The sequence below is a fragment of the Vicugna pacos genome, chromosome 30 (assembly GCF_048564905.1).
Source record: "Vicugna pacos chromosome 30, VicPac4, whole genome shotgun sequence".
Taxonomy (NCBI): Eukaryota; Metazoa; Chordata; class Mammalia; order Artiodactyla; family Camelidae; genus Vicugna; species Vicugna pacos.
In genome coordinates this window covers 20,621,344-20,638,485 of record NC_133016.1, presented here as the reverse complement: position 1 = coordinate 20,638,485, position 17,142 = coordinate 20,621,344, and the positions used below count along the sequence as shown (strand labels likewise).

The 17,142-nt window shown below is 44.5% G+C and overlaps 1 protein-coding gene across 4 annotated transcripts in view; it reads right to left on the bottom strand.

Moving 5' to 3' along the window:
* SETBP1 (SET binding protein 1) overlaps positions 1-17,142 on the bottom strand; it is a 360,642-nt gene that overhangs the window by 22,361 nt on the left and 321,139 nt on the right. For all 4 annotated transcript variants that reach the window (XM_072952280.1, XM_072952278.1, XM_031692356.2 and 1 more), the window contains exon 5: positions 5,541-5,711. In XM_072952280.1, coding sequence (XP_072808381.1) covers positions 5,541-5,711 — 171 coding nt within the window. The remainder of the gene's footprint in view (positions 1-5,540; positions 5,712-17,142) is intronic.

Here is a 17,142-nt window from a genome sequence, read left to right as displayed (position 1 = left end):
GACATAAACTGAGCAATCCTGCTAGTCATTCTTTGTCCAAAGCCTGCCCTCCTGTAATACCCTTTTCTTCCCATTCTTTTTGGACCAGCTTTATCACCATGTTGGTTTCCTCACTAAAGACGTGAATGAATCCTTGACATGAGTTTTTCGGTTTTTGCAAGTTTCACTCTGACAGTGGGGATTCCAAAGGAGTTTGGTGCTGGTTGACATCTCCAAGGAGGTGGGGTTGGAGCAGGAGGCCGGGGCCAGTTCTGGGGGGTTGGGTGCCTCTTGGGGATGTTTACAGCCTGGACCATGGGAACAGCTCAGCTCTTCCGGGATGTCCAGTTTAAATCAGAAAAGAGCTTATTTCCTCCTTTTTGGGCAAAAAAAAAAAAAAATTAAAAAATGGAAGTTTTTGAGACGGTTTCGGTGCGAAGGGGTCTTCAGGGAAGGACCGAAGCTGGCAGATCTGCTGCATCCCGTCATGGTCCAGAGCTGAAGGGAGGGGGCTCTCCAAGGGCCTCCCGTTCAGCAGAGCCCGCTGGGCAAACAGTCACTCTGTGCGGTTCCAACCCGGGCCCCGTGGGTAGCGCTTTTCAGAAAATTATTTGTTTTTAAAATAAAACTTTAATTTCTCTAGATCTTTTTTTGAATGTTTCCTACTGTATATTTTAAGTGATTAATCTGGACTTACAGAAATCTGTTTTACAACTTGAAGACTTCTTCAGTTTGTACACTATGGCTCCTGGATGTCCCAGATCCTATTAACTAGCCCATTTATTTGACTATATTGGTTCTTTTTGAAAGACAAGATGTTTGGCTGAATTGACCCCCATTCTTTTGGTTAGGAGTATCTGATCATGATTCCACATAGGACAAAAAAACAAATAAAATAAATTATTTTACAATCCTTAAATTCCTGTGCATTGTTTTTGCACCTAGATACGACTTCATCATTTGGGGCCTCTCTCCATAAATGGCAGTTGGTTAAGAGAAAAATCAGGCGTTCTAGAATTTGGGAGTTAGAAGCAATTTTCACAATCATTTTGCTCCAGCTACTAGAATATTGAATTTCATTCTGATTCCACTAGAATTAAGAATTCACTCTTTAATCTGTAAAGTTTGGCACCCTGATGACAGGTATCAGTCATTTCTGATTGGGTGGATCGTTTGGTTTAATAACTAAATGGCTTACCCAATATCAGTCTTTGCTTTAGAAGTAAAATGTCTAAAAGCTTAACAGACTTGTGAAATTTAAATATTTTTCACTTACTCATAGTCTCTGATCGTTTTAAGCAAGGCAGATCACAGAGTTTGAGAGAATAATGGATTCGCCTTGAGACAAAACAGATACAAAACCACGAGCTAAGAGCTGAGCTCCCTCCATTTCCCTGTGTCATCTGTGAGCTACACCTTGAGCAGGTGACATTTGGTGACAGCAGGCCTGATGTATTTTTTTTTTCCTACTTGGATTTAACATGAGAGAGCATCTGAGTGTGTGTGTGTGTGTGAGAGAGAGAGAGAGGAAAAAGAATGAAATGCCTGTTCGCTTTTCCATCACTACTGCTCCAGACTTTCAGATGCAAAACTACAGAAATATTTCTCGTGGTGTTTTATGGAGTTTTAACAAAATTTGTAACATACTTGACAATACAGTCTCATCTTAAATACAAAGGGCAGGGGAATTGTTTCAGTAGTGAAATCGTGTGTTCTCTACACACCACATAACCTCCTGGAGCAGTTAGTTCAACAAGAAGAAGAAAAGAAAAATTAGGCTCACTTATTCAGGTACCGATTATCTGGTGTGGTTATTAAATCATTATTGGGAGACTGCAATAGAAGTTATTTCAAATTATGCATCATTTTGAACAAACTTTATTGAAGCTTTCAGTGCATTAGCCCTAATTATTCACAGCAATGATGCAGTGCTCCCTTGAACCGGACCTCCTTTGTTGTGCCAGGGGACAGCAGCTGATCAATAGCTATTGAGCAGCTGGATCATGAAGGCTGACCTGCCTGAGCGCCCGTGGCGGCCACGGCCATCCCTCCCTCCCTCCCTCCCTCCCAGTAGCTCACAGACGACACGGCCTCAGCCTGGGTACCCACTCCTGCAGCTCCTCTTCCGCCTCCTCCCCCAGATCACTAACTTTATCATCACCATCACTCTCTGACTCTGAGATGCTAAGAAGCTGCCTTAAACACACACAGACATACACACACACGCGTGCGCGCACACATGCTAGAAAAGACATATTTTTAAACCTCCGACCCAAGTTCATTTCTTCCATGTTATGTTTATAAAATAAGGTGGGAAAGTTTCCTTTTCTTTTTTTTTTACCCAAGATCACCTGTTTGAGAAAGCACCCTTTGGACTATAGGCTGATTAATCATTCGACGCGTATTTACAACAGCCCATCACACGTCTGTCAAATCTGTCAAATGTCTTCCATTTGCTCGCTAAGCAGTTCCAACGTCAAGCCTGTTTTTCTCAGCTGTCTCACACCTTGTTTGGTCCTGTGTGAGCACACAGCTACTGCCTCATGATCATTCATTTCACTCAGTGATCATTTATTGAGCATCTACATACACGAGGAACTGTACTAGATAATTTAGTTTCCGTTATATTTAAATAAAAGGAATTTCTAATTAATTGAATTATTCCTGTATTTTTTAATCTGAATAAAGGATTCCTTAAATTAACTTTGCTTTATAAGTCACTTAATTTATGCTTCTTTTCTTTCTTTCTTTTTTTTTTTTTTTGTCTGCACTTGTCTGGGTCTTCAAGACCATCCTGTAGAAATGATGACCCATTGAAAAATAAGCTGATTTCTGTATATAATCAGAAGTAATTCTGACTTACGTTACTGACAGTGAAAGACAGGACACTAAAGAAAACAGCAATTAAGGGAGTAGTCTTATCAGAAATACGTGTGACTAACGTAAAGCATCCTTTTGAATGAAATCAAGCCCAGAAACCATTAACAACTATTAACAGCCTTCTGTATGCTTGACTTTGGTTAAAGCATCAAATTACGAGTTTCACTCACTGTTCTCTAAAAGGAGTCCATAATTAGGGAGAAAGGACTCTGTCTTTGACACTCTTGGGACTATGACAGAAGTGAGATTCCATCGGAAATCAGGCAGTAAGGAAATCAAGAAATTTCCAATCCAATTGCATGACCTCAGGAAAATCTTTGAATCTCGAGAGCGTTGGTTCCTTCACGTGTGAAACAGAGCATTGGACATGAGCCCAGCCTGTGTGACCCTGAGTCTCTGAGGTTGGTGGGAAGACATTCATCTGCGGGGAGCAGAATCTCAGGAAGGTCCGGCCTCCAGCACCTGGAGGAGATCGCTAGCCTGTTTTCCCGCAAAAGCTCTGCTCAGACCCGGAAATGGGATCAAATCTGTGAAATTCTCATGAGGGTCTCAGTTTAGCACTGCCAAAAATAAACAGCCCATTCCTGCATCCTGAAACAGGAGAGCTTTGGCTCCGATCTGATTACCAGAGAGACAGGTTTAAAAGTTTAATGCCCACCTGTGTCTGTGCCCGTTTGGCATATTTGGAAATTACTGAACACAGATAGAGGAGGCAAGCCCACAGAAGCGTGCGGTCCCAGGAACCCTGTCTCTCACGCTGCGTGGATGGAGTTCAGGAAAGGAAAATGGGGGACCACCTGTCTTTTGCCTCTGGGAAATATCTGTGCTTGGCAAGCAAAGGCGGAAACACGCAGGCTAATTTCTAGATCCATAAAGGGAGGTCTCCAGAGCTTAACCGACAAGTTTGAAGAAGCAATTATCTGGGTGAGTATGCAGACCTCGGCCCAAATCTTTTGCTCCAGCCGAGTGATGACTTCCCAGAGTTCCAGGCATGGGACTCCGTCGACACTGCTCCCTCTGCCTGGCTGCCCTCCTCCCCACAAGGCACTGCTGATCCATCAAGTCTCAGGGCAGCTTCGTCCCCATTCCTCTGACTCTACCTCATTGCTGGCATTATTCACCTGACATTTACATCCAGTACTCTTCACTTCACAACTAGCATGTGAACGATGTGAAGATTCTTGATCATATTTGAAAGAGCAGCCCCTTTCTTCAGAGCAAGAGTTCCCAAATGGCTGGGAAGAACACCATTTCCAAGAGGTACTGAGAGTTATTCGCAGAGAGGTGAGTTTTGCGGTCAGGTGGGGTCGTGAAATTCTGTGTCTCTCCCTCCTGGAACCTCACAATGCACACTGGTCAATTAAAGGCTCTGAAAACCTCTGCAGAAATGAAGCCAGGTGCAATGCAGTCTCCCTTTCCCTCACTTAACTATGAAAACATCTTTATCACAAAACACCTACTCATGTTTTGTGAAACTCAGTTTGAGAAGTGTCATTCCAAACATCTCTTTCTATTATTTCAGTTAGGCTCATTTTTTAAATCGCCCCATGATTCCCACGAAGGAGTTAGGTACATAGAGTCTCGTGCTTAAAGCAACCTGCTGATTTAGGAGGTGAGTTTAGAGGGAGTATCAGTAATGAGTCTCTTCTTGGGCTTCTAATCAAAATAGGCATTTCTAAACACTGCAGTGTGGGTAACATTTACCAGTGTATTAATTCAACACACTTCCTGGAGTGTGCCCTCCTTCTGTGTGCCGTGAAGGTGGCAACAGCTAAATCGTGGATTCTACCTCCAAGGTACGTACGATTCTGCTACAAAAGAGTAGTTAAACGGAAGCACGTCTTATGTAGTCTAGGAGGGGGCGGCCAGCATGTGGCAGAGACACTGAATGCTGCCGGCATTCAGAGCAGGTGGGGTCACTGAGCCTTGGAGGTCAGTGGAATGCGACGAGGACCTGAGTAAGGCTGTCCTCAAAGGCAGGTTTGAAGCCAGGTCCACGACCTGCGTTCCTGGCAAAGTGGGGTTGGTGCAGGGACTGGTGGGAAGTGATAGGGGAGCGGAGGAAGGCAGAGCTTACGGGACGTCTGAGTAAGGAGTTTATATTTTATAAACTGCCAGTGAGGAGTCTGGTGACCACTGGGGAATTCATGACATCATGGGGTAGAATGAATCAAAGCCTCAGGGAAACCCTGACTACTGTCTCCCAACCCCGGTGAGCTTGGGAGAGGGTGAAATGCAGTGGTCGAACAGCCCACCTGCTGGACCTGAGTTGGAATCCTGACTGTCCCCACGGGTTCCTGGGGCAAGTTCCTCTACCCTTAGCTTCCTCTTCTGGGATGAAGACACAAGTATTTATTTCACGGAGTTCTTGTATGAGTTACATGAGATAACATATCCAAGGCCCTTGATGCAGAGATTCGTAATGACTGAGGCTTGATAAAGAGTAATTAGCACTGTTGCTGACCCTCACATGGCCTTGGCTTCCAGGTTCTGAGATGATCTCCTTGTCTTAGACCTCCTCCCACCTGAAGAAGCCCCTGCTGACACAGTTGACACACCTGTGTCTGCGGGAGGTTGGCTGAGCAGAGAACTCTTACCTACATTCAAAAGGACACTCCCAGAGGGCCTTCTCCACACCCACCTTCACCGGGGTGAACCCAGAGCCGCTGGAAAGTGCTCACCTGCGTCTGCTGTGGCCGCAGATGCGGCGAGGAGGGACAGCACTGGGGCTGGGGGGATTGCAACTCCGTCGACTGTGGCTGGCTTCTTCCTGGTCATCATGGCGGACACGGTGCCCTCACTCTTGCTATGTGTTGCCGTTTGGTCCACTTTTAAGTGGGGACTTGGCATCCCTGAAAAATAATAACCCCCAAACCCTGCAGTTACTTTCGAAACAGGAAGACAGACAACATAAAACCTGAAAATGAGCACAGGAAACTATCAAACGATCTGACCTCCTCGTGGTACAAGGATGACACTTTAGAATGTTTAAAGAAGAAGAAGAAAAAACAAACTTAGATGCATGACTGCTTTGGGTTTTGCGGCTGAGGTTAGTGGAGATGACATTCCAGGTTGGCTGCCTGGAAGTGGGGGTCAGGCACAGACCTAATAAAGCAATGGAATCCATCACACACGCTTTGCCTCCCACGGGTCAGGAAGCCTGTCTTCACAGAGGTCGTGCTGTGCACAGCATGGAGGGGAGGCGTGGACCCCACCCTACTGAGGCTTCCCATCTCACCCATGAGCTGGGGAGACGAGATGGAATGAGAAGGGAAAACGGGGGAGCCAGCACGGCAGGCTGGGTGTTATGCGTCCTGGGTGCTTGTGGAGTTCTCAGGAGGTCGCGATTTGTGTGAGAAGACGTGAGGAAAGGCTTCCCCGAGCTCAGGCCGGAGCAGCAAGGGTGAAGGAAAGGCGTTCGCGGTGCCGAGAGGTGTCTGCTAAGTCCTGGGTGGGGAATGAGGACCATTCAGATGAGAGACCAGCCTGCTGGAGGTCAAAGATGCACTTTGGGGACCGCAGCGTGACAGCAGTCACCAGGTCAGGTGAGAGCTGAACCTGGGGGTCTGGTCATAAGAGTATGACAAGTAATAGTACTGAGCATCATAAGTCATATCTTTATGAGGCTTAAAAGCCTGGGTGGGCTCTTAGAAGGTGCATCTGTGAGGGCGGGGAAATTCACTATATAACAAATTGCAAGAGTGGTCCTGGAGCCTTGTTTTCCGGGCTAGAATCCAGGCTGTCTTACTTTTCAGCTGTGTGATCACAAGCAAGTTACTTAACCTCTCCAAGCTGCAAGCTTCCTTAACTGTGCAGACGGGCTGGACCGGCGCTACCTCACTGGGTGGCGGGGGTGTCCGTGAGTCAGCCAACACAAGGTGCTTGGAACAGTGTCTGGCCCACGGTCCACGCTACAGAAGTGTCTCCAGCTCTGATTATTCTAATTATTCCTACTAACCCTGTTACAGCCTGCTTCCTCCTCAGGCCAAACTGAAGCCAGCCAGCAAAGGCTCAGTTCTCTTCCCTGACACGACCAGGGGTTTCTGGGCACCTTCTACATCCTCAGCTGCAAAAAAAAAGTCACTCTCCAACTCATCCACACACCAGCACAGAGGCTGGAGTTCTCTGAATGCATGCCAAATGCTCATCCACTTAGAATTTCTTTGTAAGATCCAGGCCACTGACAGCAGCAGTAACAGAGGGGGCTTCATCATGGTCGTTCTTGAGCCGAGTTCCCATCCCAAATGTACAACTCTTAATGTCAGAGACGGAAGCTTTCAGGAACTGAGACGCTAAACCCAGGTATCACCTTGGTCTGCCTCACCGCTTTCTAACATCTGCCCATGATCCCTGTCTGCCAACAGAAAAAGGAGTTTTAGATTTAGAGGACCATGCATGGGAGAACTAATTAGGCAGCTGAAGGTTTAGGCCTAGAAGAATAGATGTGTATTCCATTTGCCCATTCATCCATCCAACACTTTTGAGCACCTACGATCTATCAAACTGGGGACTCGAAAGAAAGCTAGACACAGTGCCTGACTTTTAGAATTTTGCAGCTGCCTACAGGAATTGTCAGAGAAATGAACAAATAATTGCACAACAAGAGTTAAGTCCTATTGCTGTCTGTCCAAGGTGGTAAGACGTGGGTGTGGGAGGGAGACACTAACTGCACACCTGTGTCCACTGAGGACACATGGCCCTAGTTTCACACCTGGAAAAGGCACCTGTGACCACGTCAGGAAGAAAGTCATGTTGACATTTTCATTTACCTTCAACTACCTTCCTCCCACTCTCCATCCCAATCTCTGAAACTTCCACAGGAGGTGCTGCGAATAACAGCACCGTTTGGCTTTTTTGATTCCGTATTTCATAGCATTTTGACTGTGGGAGTAGACGGATGTCAAATTCTACGACAGAGAGATTGCAAAGATTCCATCAGGAAACCAGGGCATGCGGCAAACACGTACATGATCCCTGGATGATGCCTGTTTGTAAGCCATGCAGGTGCGCCAGGGTCCGGCGAGATACATACACACAGCAAACATAAAATGCAAGCAGAATTATCTGCACGGCGGTTCATCCAAACGGCCAACAGTGGCTATTCTGAGGAATGAGAGCACAGGGAAGATGAGTGACGGAGTTCTTGCTTTGGTTCCCCAGCCTTCTTGAATGTTAGTATGTTTAAAACCACAAGCATATTTAAACTCTATTTCTATTCAGAAAATAAACATAGTTTGGGAAGAATCTAGAAGTCTATCTGAGAACTGCTCACTAGGGTAGCCTGAGTGATCTGCCTGAATAACTGGCTGTTAACGAATCTGCGATGGGACAGCAGCCCAGAGTCTGATGAAAACACCTCGCTGTGGTACCCTGCCCCACCGTGGTCCAGTTCCCGTCAGATGGACGCGGCATCCGTTGCCACACACGCCTCTGGAACTATAAAGCTGCCAGAGTTCGGCTGGATTTCCCTTTGGAAAAACTCACTGACCTGTCGTCCTGTGGACACGGGGGGTGGGGTGGGGGGGGCAGGTAGTGCTTTGCTCAGTTTATGATACGCACAGGGACGCAGCCATGAACAGGATTAGCAGACAGACACGCAGCTCTCACTTGGGAAGAGACTGACTTCAAGCCATTTCAGTTGTACCCTTTTGCATGGGGATGTCCACAATCCAGACACTCCATCAAAGATCAATCACACCTCTACCAGATGGACTCTGCCGCTCAAGTATTTACGGCACAGAGTATGTCAAAAGTCACCAAATGACGCCAAAAAGGTCTGTAATTCAGACTGTCACTATTTAGCTGTCCCGAGAACCCTAGATAATTCAGGATTTTCTGGATGATAGTACTGTTTGCAAGTTGTCATCCAGTGAATTTGGAAACAAATTAGAAAAAAGTACGGACATTTTTTTCAGACGCTTTTGAATTTTGAAAGGATTAGGGAAACAATCCCAGAAACAGTATACGTGAGCGAGAATCCTGAGTGAACCTTAAACAGAGCCACAGGTAATCCAGAAAATCCCTCTGAGAGCAGAGGTCTCGGGAGCCTGGAATGGGTGACTTCCCCATGGGAGACCGCACTGGGCAGGCTGGTCACGGGAAGGTTTTGTTTCCCTTCATTTCACGTGGCAGCTGATGCTCCGTGGACAGGCACCCAAAGGACCAGACGAATGTGAAACAGTTCAGAACCCAGTTCTCACAAATGCTGGGTGATGGCAGAATGGTGGGACGTTTGGCACATTCCTTCCCAGCTCGGGTCTGGCTGCTCTCTCTCCAGGGGAGGGAGATTTTTGAGGCTGCAGACTGATCATAAAGAAACCCAGATACAGTACAGTACTGACCGGACCACTGAGATGTGGCACCACTGCATACACTGGGGCAGGAGGAAAGGGAAGGATGGCTTTGATCTTGGAAAGGAACATGATGTCACATTTGGACAGCAGACTATGCGGAGAGCTCACCTGGTAGGTGTGTTCAGAGCATCCCCAAACCCCAACACAGGACGAACTGTACCGAGGCTCGCGTATTTGGAGGCCAGTACACATTTAAAGGAGGAAATAACAATGCTAATAACTTTGTGGATCCAACATCTGTTCATAATTAAGACAGCGAAGCCAAGAGAAAATTTTATAAGTTGGGTCTGTATGAAAACATTCTGTTACAACCTGTTGACCTCTATTGATACATTTTTTTAAAAAAAAGTCTTTGAAACTGTCCTGCAACCTGTCGAGGGACAGTCACTCATTTCCAGAGGAAATTTCTCACAGGCCACTTACGCTCTCGCACCTCCACCGGCACTCTGTGTTTGCATTAGGGACTTGATTTATGGATCCCTACTCCTCCGGAGCAGAAGCGGACTTCCTGTTGCCTTGGTTACTCGGAGCGCAGTTCAAGGTTAAAGTACTCCCAAATTGGAACCCGTGGCAGGCGCTGCACCCCGCCGCCAGGTTATTGATTGGCCCCGGATGCGGAAAGGTCAGAGACCAAAGCACTGTTTACTGCCTTAAGGGTGAGTCAATATCGAGTCAATAGCTTCGATATTTTGATTCTCTTTCTTCCTAAGTAGCACTTGCTGTTCAGTTACCTCTGGCCCAAGTTGCTCAAGGTTACAGGGGTCATGGAGGGAAAAAGCAGGGTCTATGGCGGCTGATTTCTCCAGGATCCCTTTAATGAGCTCTGTGACCTTGGATAATAAAAAAAAAACAGCCTCACCATTGACTAATTTGCATGTTGCTCTAGGTTTATAAAGTTAGTTATCTACTTACCTCATTTTCTCTGTGGGGAAACAGACAAAAAAAAAAAACCCTTTGTGGGGTGACTGCTGTTTACTCCCCTTTCCTAGATGAGAAAATGGAGGCTCAGGGAGGTCAGACAGCTTACGTAAAATCACACAGCTGGTAAGAAGTGGTAAGAACTAGATTCTAACTCCTGGCTGAGTCCTCCTTTCACAGTTTCCTTAAAATAAACAACCTGCAGAATCATCATCCAGGAATCATACGTAATTCATTTTGTAACATCCACTGCAGAAAGTGGTCTATTTGGAAACTACTATGTGATTAATACAGACTTACTGAGCAGCTTAATTAATTTTTTTAATTCCAAGATTTGTAAATGCAGACGTTTCTGGAAATAAAACCTAGGATGGCAAAGAGGGAGAGGCTGACACCACCCAGATGGTTAGTTCCTTCCGTCACCATCCTGCCCTTTCATTGTCGGACGCAGCATGTGGCATGGGCTGAGCAGCGTGTTTCATGGAGCAGTTAGTGACTTCTAGTCTGCAAAGACCGGTGACAGGCATTGTGCTACTTGCCCCTTGCAGCATCCTTGTGGGTGACAAGAGGCAGATGGGAAAACTCCCAATTCACAAATTACAAGACAAGGCACAGAGGACCAGGTGATGTGCCCACACCCACATATCACACGTGTGAAGGAAGTGATGCTGGTATCCATGCCTCTTGACTCAATTTAATGTTGTTTTCTGTCTCATCATATGTTGACTTTTGGATAAACCAGTAAATAAAATTTTTTTTCACCAGAGGAAACTCTTCCTGAAAACTTGATAATAATTCCAATTCTCATATACTGGTTGTCTGTTTGAAATCTTCCATTGTTCTTTTTTTTCTTGTTTGCAGATGAACTTTACTCATAATAAGGGGATACAGGTTAACAGAAGAAAAGTGAATCAAGAAGTAGATACCCTTGGGGCTCATAGACATAGATTACAAACTTGCAGTTGCCAGTGGGGAGGGGGGCAGGAAGGGACAGACTGGGAGTTCAAAAATTATAGATACTGACAGGCATATGTAGAATAGATAAACAAGGTAACACTGTGTAGCACAGGGAAATATACACAAGATCTGTGGTAGCTCACGGTGAAAAAGAATATGACAATGAATATATGTATGTTCATGTATAACTGAAAAATTGTGCTCCACACTGGAAATTGACACAACATCATAAACTGACTATAATTCAATAAAATTAAAAAAAAATAGATATCCTTGGCATTTGGAAAATAATACTTTTTGGTGCCAAAGTCAATAAAAATGTAATTTTTGTTGCATTACTTCATTCATTAATTCAACAAATATTTATTGAGCATCTACCATGCCAGGGACATGACACTGGTCACAACAGCCGAAGTCCCTGTTTTCTCAGAGTTACATGCTAATCATATCTGCGTAGCATAATGGTAGCTGCTACTTTTTATAAGGATATTGAAAGACCCAAACATGCTTTTTTAATCACCAAACAGCAGAGTCTTTTCTACCTATCCAGTATCTTTGGGTGGATTTAGTAAAAGACATCTCACCTAGGTGGAGTCGTCCAAGGACCCAGATCTTTAGCAAAGAGAGGGCACCATTGTGAAAATCCGAAAAAGGGTATGGCTTCTTGTGTACACATGTTCCCCCACTGCTCATGGTTTAGGGAGAGGGGCATGGGCTGGCTTTCGGCACCTTTCTTCCCTCAAGCCAGGTGCTATGAACAGTGAACAACCTGCTCAATCATGGGTGGTGGCGGGGGAAGGGTATAGCTCAAGTGCTAGAGCGCATGCTTAGCATGCTCGAGGTCCTGGATTCAATCCCCAGTACCTCCATTAGAAAAATAAACAAACCTAATTACCCTCCCCCTTCAAAAAAATAAATAAAATAAAAACAAATAAATATATTAAAAACTATTTTAAAACGTAAGCATGCAAACTAACAAAAAACAAAGTTGAAAACAAAATTGTGTGACAGTGTGATTACAACTAGGCCAAAATTATTAAAAAAAAATCATGGGTAGTGGCCTTATCAACATGTGTTTTGTGCCAAATGAGTTTACCTTCATTCTAGGACCTTGGGAGATAAAATTCAGGCAAGGTCACTCTTACGCAGAATACTACTCAGTGAGCCTGGAGTCAGTCATTGTAAAATCAGCAGTTATTTGAATGTCAACTGGCACAACTCAGAAGATGTGATGTCTGCCTTTGCAGAGAAGGTTTAGAAGCGGAGAGTGAGATGAGACAGAAACACTTAGAAAACTAAAACCAAATGAGACAGGAAGCCAAACGAGTCCTCCACGAGTCAGGAGGGGAAATGAGATCCCAGTGGGGTCTGAGGTGGGCTTCTGCTCATCCATACATTAATTCAATATACACTGAGAGCCTGTCACTGCCAGGAACCACTAAGCACAGGGAACGCGAACCCTCTCTGAACGGGGCCAACTATCCGCTCAGGAAGACAGATCCAAGTACAAAAGTCTGAGTTTTGACTGATGAGTAGAATTCAGTAACTAGAAGTAGAGAGAGGGCCTGCCAGGGCTGGGAAGTGTCAAAGAGCAAAGGCAGAAATAACAAGTGTTCTTTGTGTAACTGAGACGAGAGCGCTTGGACTGCGCTGTAAAAGCCAATATTGAAAGACATGTTTGGGAAGGCAGGTGGGAAAAACAAAACGCACATCTCACTGTCAGGCACAGGTAGTGTCTCCCTCCCACAACCATGTCTTACCATCTGGGACAGACTTTACCAATAGGACTTACCTCTTGTTATGTAATTATTTGTCCATTTCTCTGACAATTCCCATAGGCAACCGCAAAATTCTAGAAGTCGGGAACCAGGTCTAACTTTCTTTTGAGTCCCCAGCCTGATAGATCCTAGGTACTCAAAAGTGTTGGCTGGATGAATGGACAAATGGAATACACATCTCTTCTTCTAGGTCCAAACCTTCTGGGGAAGCTGCCCTGATTACTTCTGTCCACACGTGGTCCTCTAATCTAAAACTCCGTTGTCAGCACAGTATAGAGCAGAGGTGAAGGATGTATTCTCTGGAGTAAGACTACCTACATTACTTGCTGTGTGATTTAGGGCAAGTCATACCAATTCTCTGTGCTAAATGTCCTCATCTGTTAAACGAGGACATTGAGGATTAAAGGCGTTTATATATTGTGGTAGACAGAAAATAGCGTCGCCCCAGAACCGGTGAGTGTGTCATGCAACATGGCAAGGGGGGATTAAGGGTGCAGATAGAATCAGTGTTGCTAAGCAGCTGACCTTGACATCTAGAGGGTATCCTTGATTACGAGATGGTCAAGATGTAACCAAAATGTTCTTTAAAGCAAAAGAAGGCGGTAGAAGAGAAGAATCTGAGAAAGAGATGTGGTGAGGGCTGGAGGGTGGGAGACAGGCTACGTTGCTGACTTTGAAGATGGAGGAGGAGGGATACGAGTTAAGGAACGCAAATAGCCTCTAGAAGCTGGAAAAGGCAAGGACGGGTACTCTCTCCTAGAGTTTCCAGAGAGGAGAGCAGCCTTGTGAATACTTTAATTTCAGCTCAGTGAGGCTCATGTTGGACTTCTGCCCTCCAATACTGTAATACAACACATTTGTGTTGGTTAACTACTGAATTGTGGAAATTTGGTATAGCAGTAATAAAAAACCCAGTACATATAAAAACACTTATTACAGTGCCTAGATAGAGGGAGCAATTCTCAACTGTGACTAAGTTCTGTTAACTATTACGAATTCTTAGCGCCACATTGTCTTAGTACTAATTGTTTTATTTTAAACTTATTTCATATGTTCAAGTCACATATGTCCCCTTAAAGATTTCAGTTCCTTAGGAAGCAGAGACTTTATATTCTTTTCTCACACCTCCTTAGTGTAAGGCTGATGCAAAGAAACAATTCAATTAATACTCAGAGTCAACGAATTGTACCAGAGACAGTTTGTCAATATGAAGCTTAAGACACGAGGGTTCTGAGACACTGAGATGTCGTAGGCTTTGCCCTACACCTACTGGGTGAACTTGAACAAGGCTTGGAATCTCATCTTGCTTCAGTTCCTCTTGGTCAGAATATATTCCAGCTCTGCTGTTCTAAGTTTTCTAGATTCAGAGAAACCAGTGAATAATCTGATTATTCTTGCTTCTCTTAATTTAGAAGTGAAGAAAAGGGTAGGGGTAGGGTAGAGCTCAGGGGTAGAGCGCATGCTTAGCATACACAAGGTCCTGGGTTCAATCCCCAGTATCTCCCCCAAAAATAAATAAATAAGTAAACCTAATTACCTCCCCCACTAAAAAAAAAAATAAAAAACAAAAATTTTTTAAATGAAGTGACGAAATGCACTGAGAAGGGAACATTTTGTCTACTGGAACTTCACAGAGACTTACGCTGAAGAGTACTTTATGCAGTAAATTCTAATGGTTAGGAGTCAGTCTCTCCTGATCCTACAGTGAGAAGGTCAGGCCAGATAAAAGGTATTTTCTAGAAGTGTCCAATGATATCACCCAGAATGGAAATATGGCAAACATAAAAATCGCAAAGAGGAGACAACTCAAGTTAGAGGTTTTTAATCTTTCTGTATGTCAGACATCAGAACCTCTTCTTAGGGGGAAAAAACAAACACACACACATAAAGAACATATTTTGTACACAGATTAAGGATCAAAGATACTTTTAAGTTCAGGTTAGTACTCTTGTTTGCCTAAGTCAATTCATGTACATACAGACACACACACACACACACACACACACACACACACACACACACACCCCAAAAGGACTAAGCACAGATAGATAGAACCAAACAAATACTGATGTAATTGGTCCCATGCTTAAAAAAATATAGACAGTAGAAAGGTAACTGTTCTCTGAAAAATATAACAAAGGGATTTTCAAAAGATTCTAACAAGGGAAAAAAGGATGCATACATATAATTAAAGCCGATTTAGCAGCACAGTGCACCAAGCATGCTCCTGTTACATCCTTGGTGATCGGGTACGTTGGGCATCTCCTACTGATGCACATAAAGCCTGTTACAGTCTTCATCAATAGATGCGCACAAAGGGCTTCAGCAAAGTCCAATCAAGGCAGTTTAGAGTTGGAAGGGAGCTAGTCCAGTCCTTCCTGGGCAATTCAGCCCCAGATAAGGGATGTGACTTGCTTTGCCCAGTGTCACCCAGAGAGGGTGGCAGGACCGTGCCTCTGACCCCGGCCGTATTCCTGGACTGTCTCAGGCCAGCATGTGGGCTTTGTGCTGCAGGGTTACATTCTGAGACGTCACGGAAGCAGTCCTCCTGCTCTCCGGTGCATGCTTGCTGTTCTGTGCCCACAAGGCGGCTTTAAACCAGATCAACCCCAAAATGGCAGATACAATTCCAGCTAGAAGACAACTGGCCTCAGATTCTCCCTCATGTGAAGGGCTTAGTAGTCAAGGCTCGTTAAAACAAGCATCGTTTGGAGCGTCTTCCTTTTCACCTTTTGAGCACAGAGCGCATCTGCGTGGTAGCACAGACCGCGATGCTAACTGGGTCACCTTATTTGCATTTTGATTACTGCTTATTTAGAAGCCACACTGAGAAAAGAGAGCTTGATATCAGATTAAATGCATGTGTGTTGATAAATATATGTATAAATAGATAAATGCATATGTGCTGGTTTGTGAAAGATCAGTCCGATACATACTCATCTCTCAAGAATATATCTGTAGGAGTCTGGCCACGTATGGGTGTTAGGGTCATAACTGTGGTTACAGAATTTAACTGTTCTCCTCAGTGTGATGTCACCCACTGTATAGATACGCTGTCAGCCAGAGAAGTCAGCTTAGCGTACCTTCCCCTTATTAAGTAGTCATTGCTCTTTATATGGGAACATTGCATTGTTCTAAGAGCTTTGCTGAATGCCCTTTCTTCAGACCACCTACTTCGTTCCACTATTTGAAATTATCCTATAGAATGCAAACACGCTGTGACTGTGTGCAGACATACACATACAGACACAGGATGTGTGCTCGAAAAGCTCTCCTCTTTTTGCAACAGAAGAGAAAAAAAAATCACAGAACCTCAGACCCATCATTAGATAGATCTCCTAATCTTTATCTGCAGTAGTTCAGTCAGACGAGCTAATACCATGATGATGGCTTTGAAATCTCTTAGGAATTGGATGAGGAGAGGTGATAGTGATGAACTCCCGGCTAATAAACACAGAGTGCTTATTTCGGCAGAATGATCAATTTCTAGATGTCCCGAGGCTTGTCTGATACAGTTGATTTACTCATCCTCGCTTACCTCACTAATAAAGCCAAAGTCCACCATCAGATTACAGAGGTGCCTAGAAATTCTTAAAGGGGCAGAAGAAAGCTAAGGTAGCATTCATCAAATTCTTCTGAGCCTCGCTCTGAGCATCCCTCCTGGACCACAGTCCTTGAAACCCCGGCTGCCTTCCTCGCTGGTCCTCTCCACTCAGTAGACTTTGGGCTAGTACAGTGATACAGACAATTAATTTGTTATCTTGTTAGTGGAAATTTAATGCAATGATCTAAAAGAACCCTTACATATTGTGATAAACTTTAGTGCCTCTGGGCAGCTCCCCTTCCATTGGGCTCATTTCACATCTCATCCATTATGTAAATGAGATTTGGAAATAGTTGAGTTTCACTAATGTAGCTCAACTCTGATGGATTGGAGAGAGCCGGTCCTACTGAAACTAATGAGGTTAAATGCATCTCAGCGTTTCTTTCTACTTGGTTGATTACGCGAGCCTCTGTTCAAGAAATGGGATGCAGTGCATTTTTTTTTTCAGCCATCCTTTAAAGAAATCTCACTTTTGCCAGACCCCAAAGTAGCCCCATCAAATGAGTTTGGTTTGGATAATGCCTGTGTTGGTTGCAACATTGCATGGTGCACAAACAGAGCTCATGGACAACGTGCCATTACATGAAGCAAGACTGATAATATGCTCTAAGATGAAAAGGGAGTATTTTAATCATTAGTACATGCGAGGAAGTCTTTCAGTCACCAGAGAAGA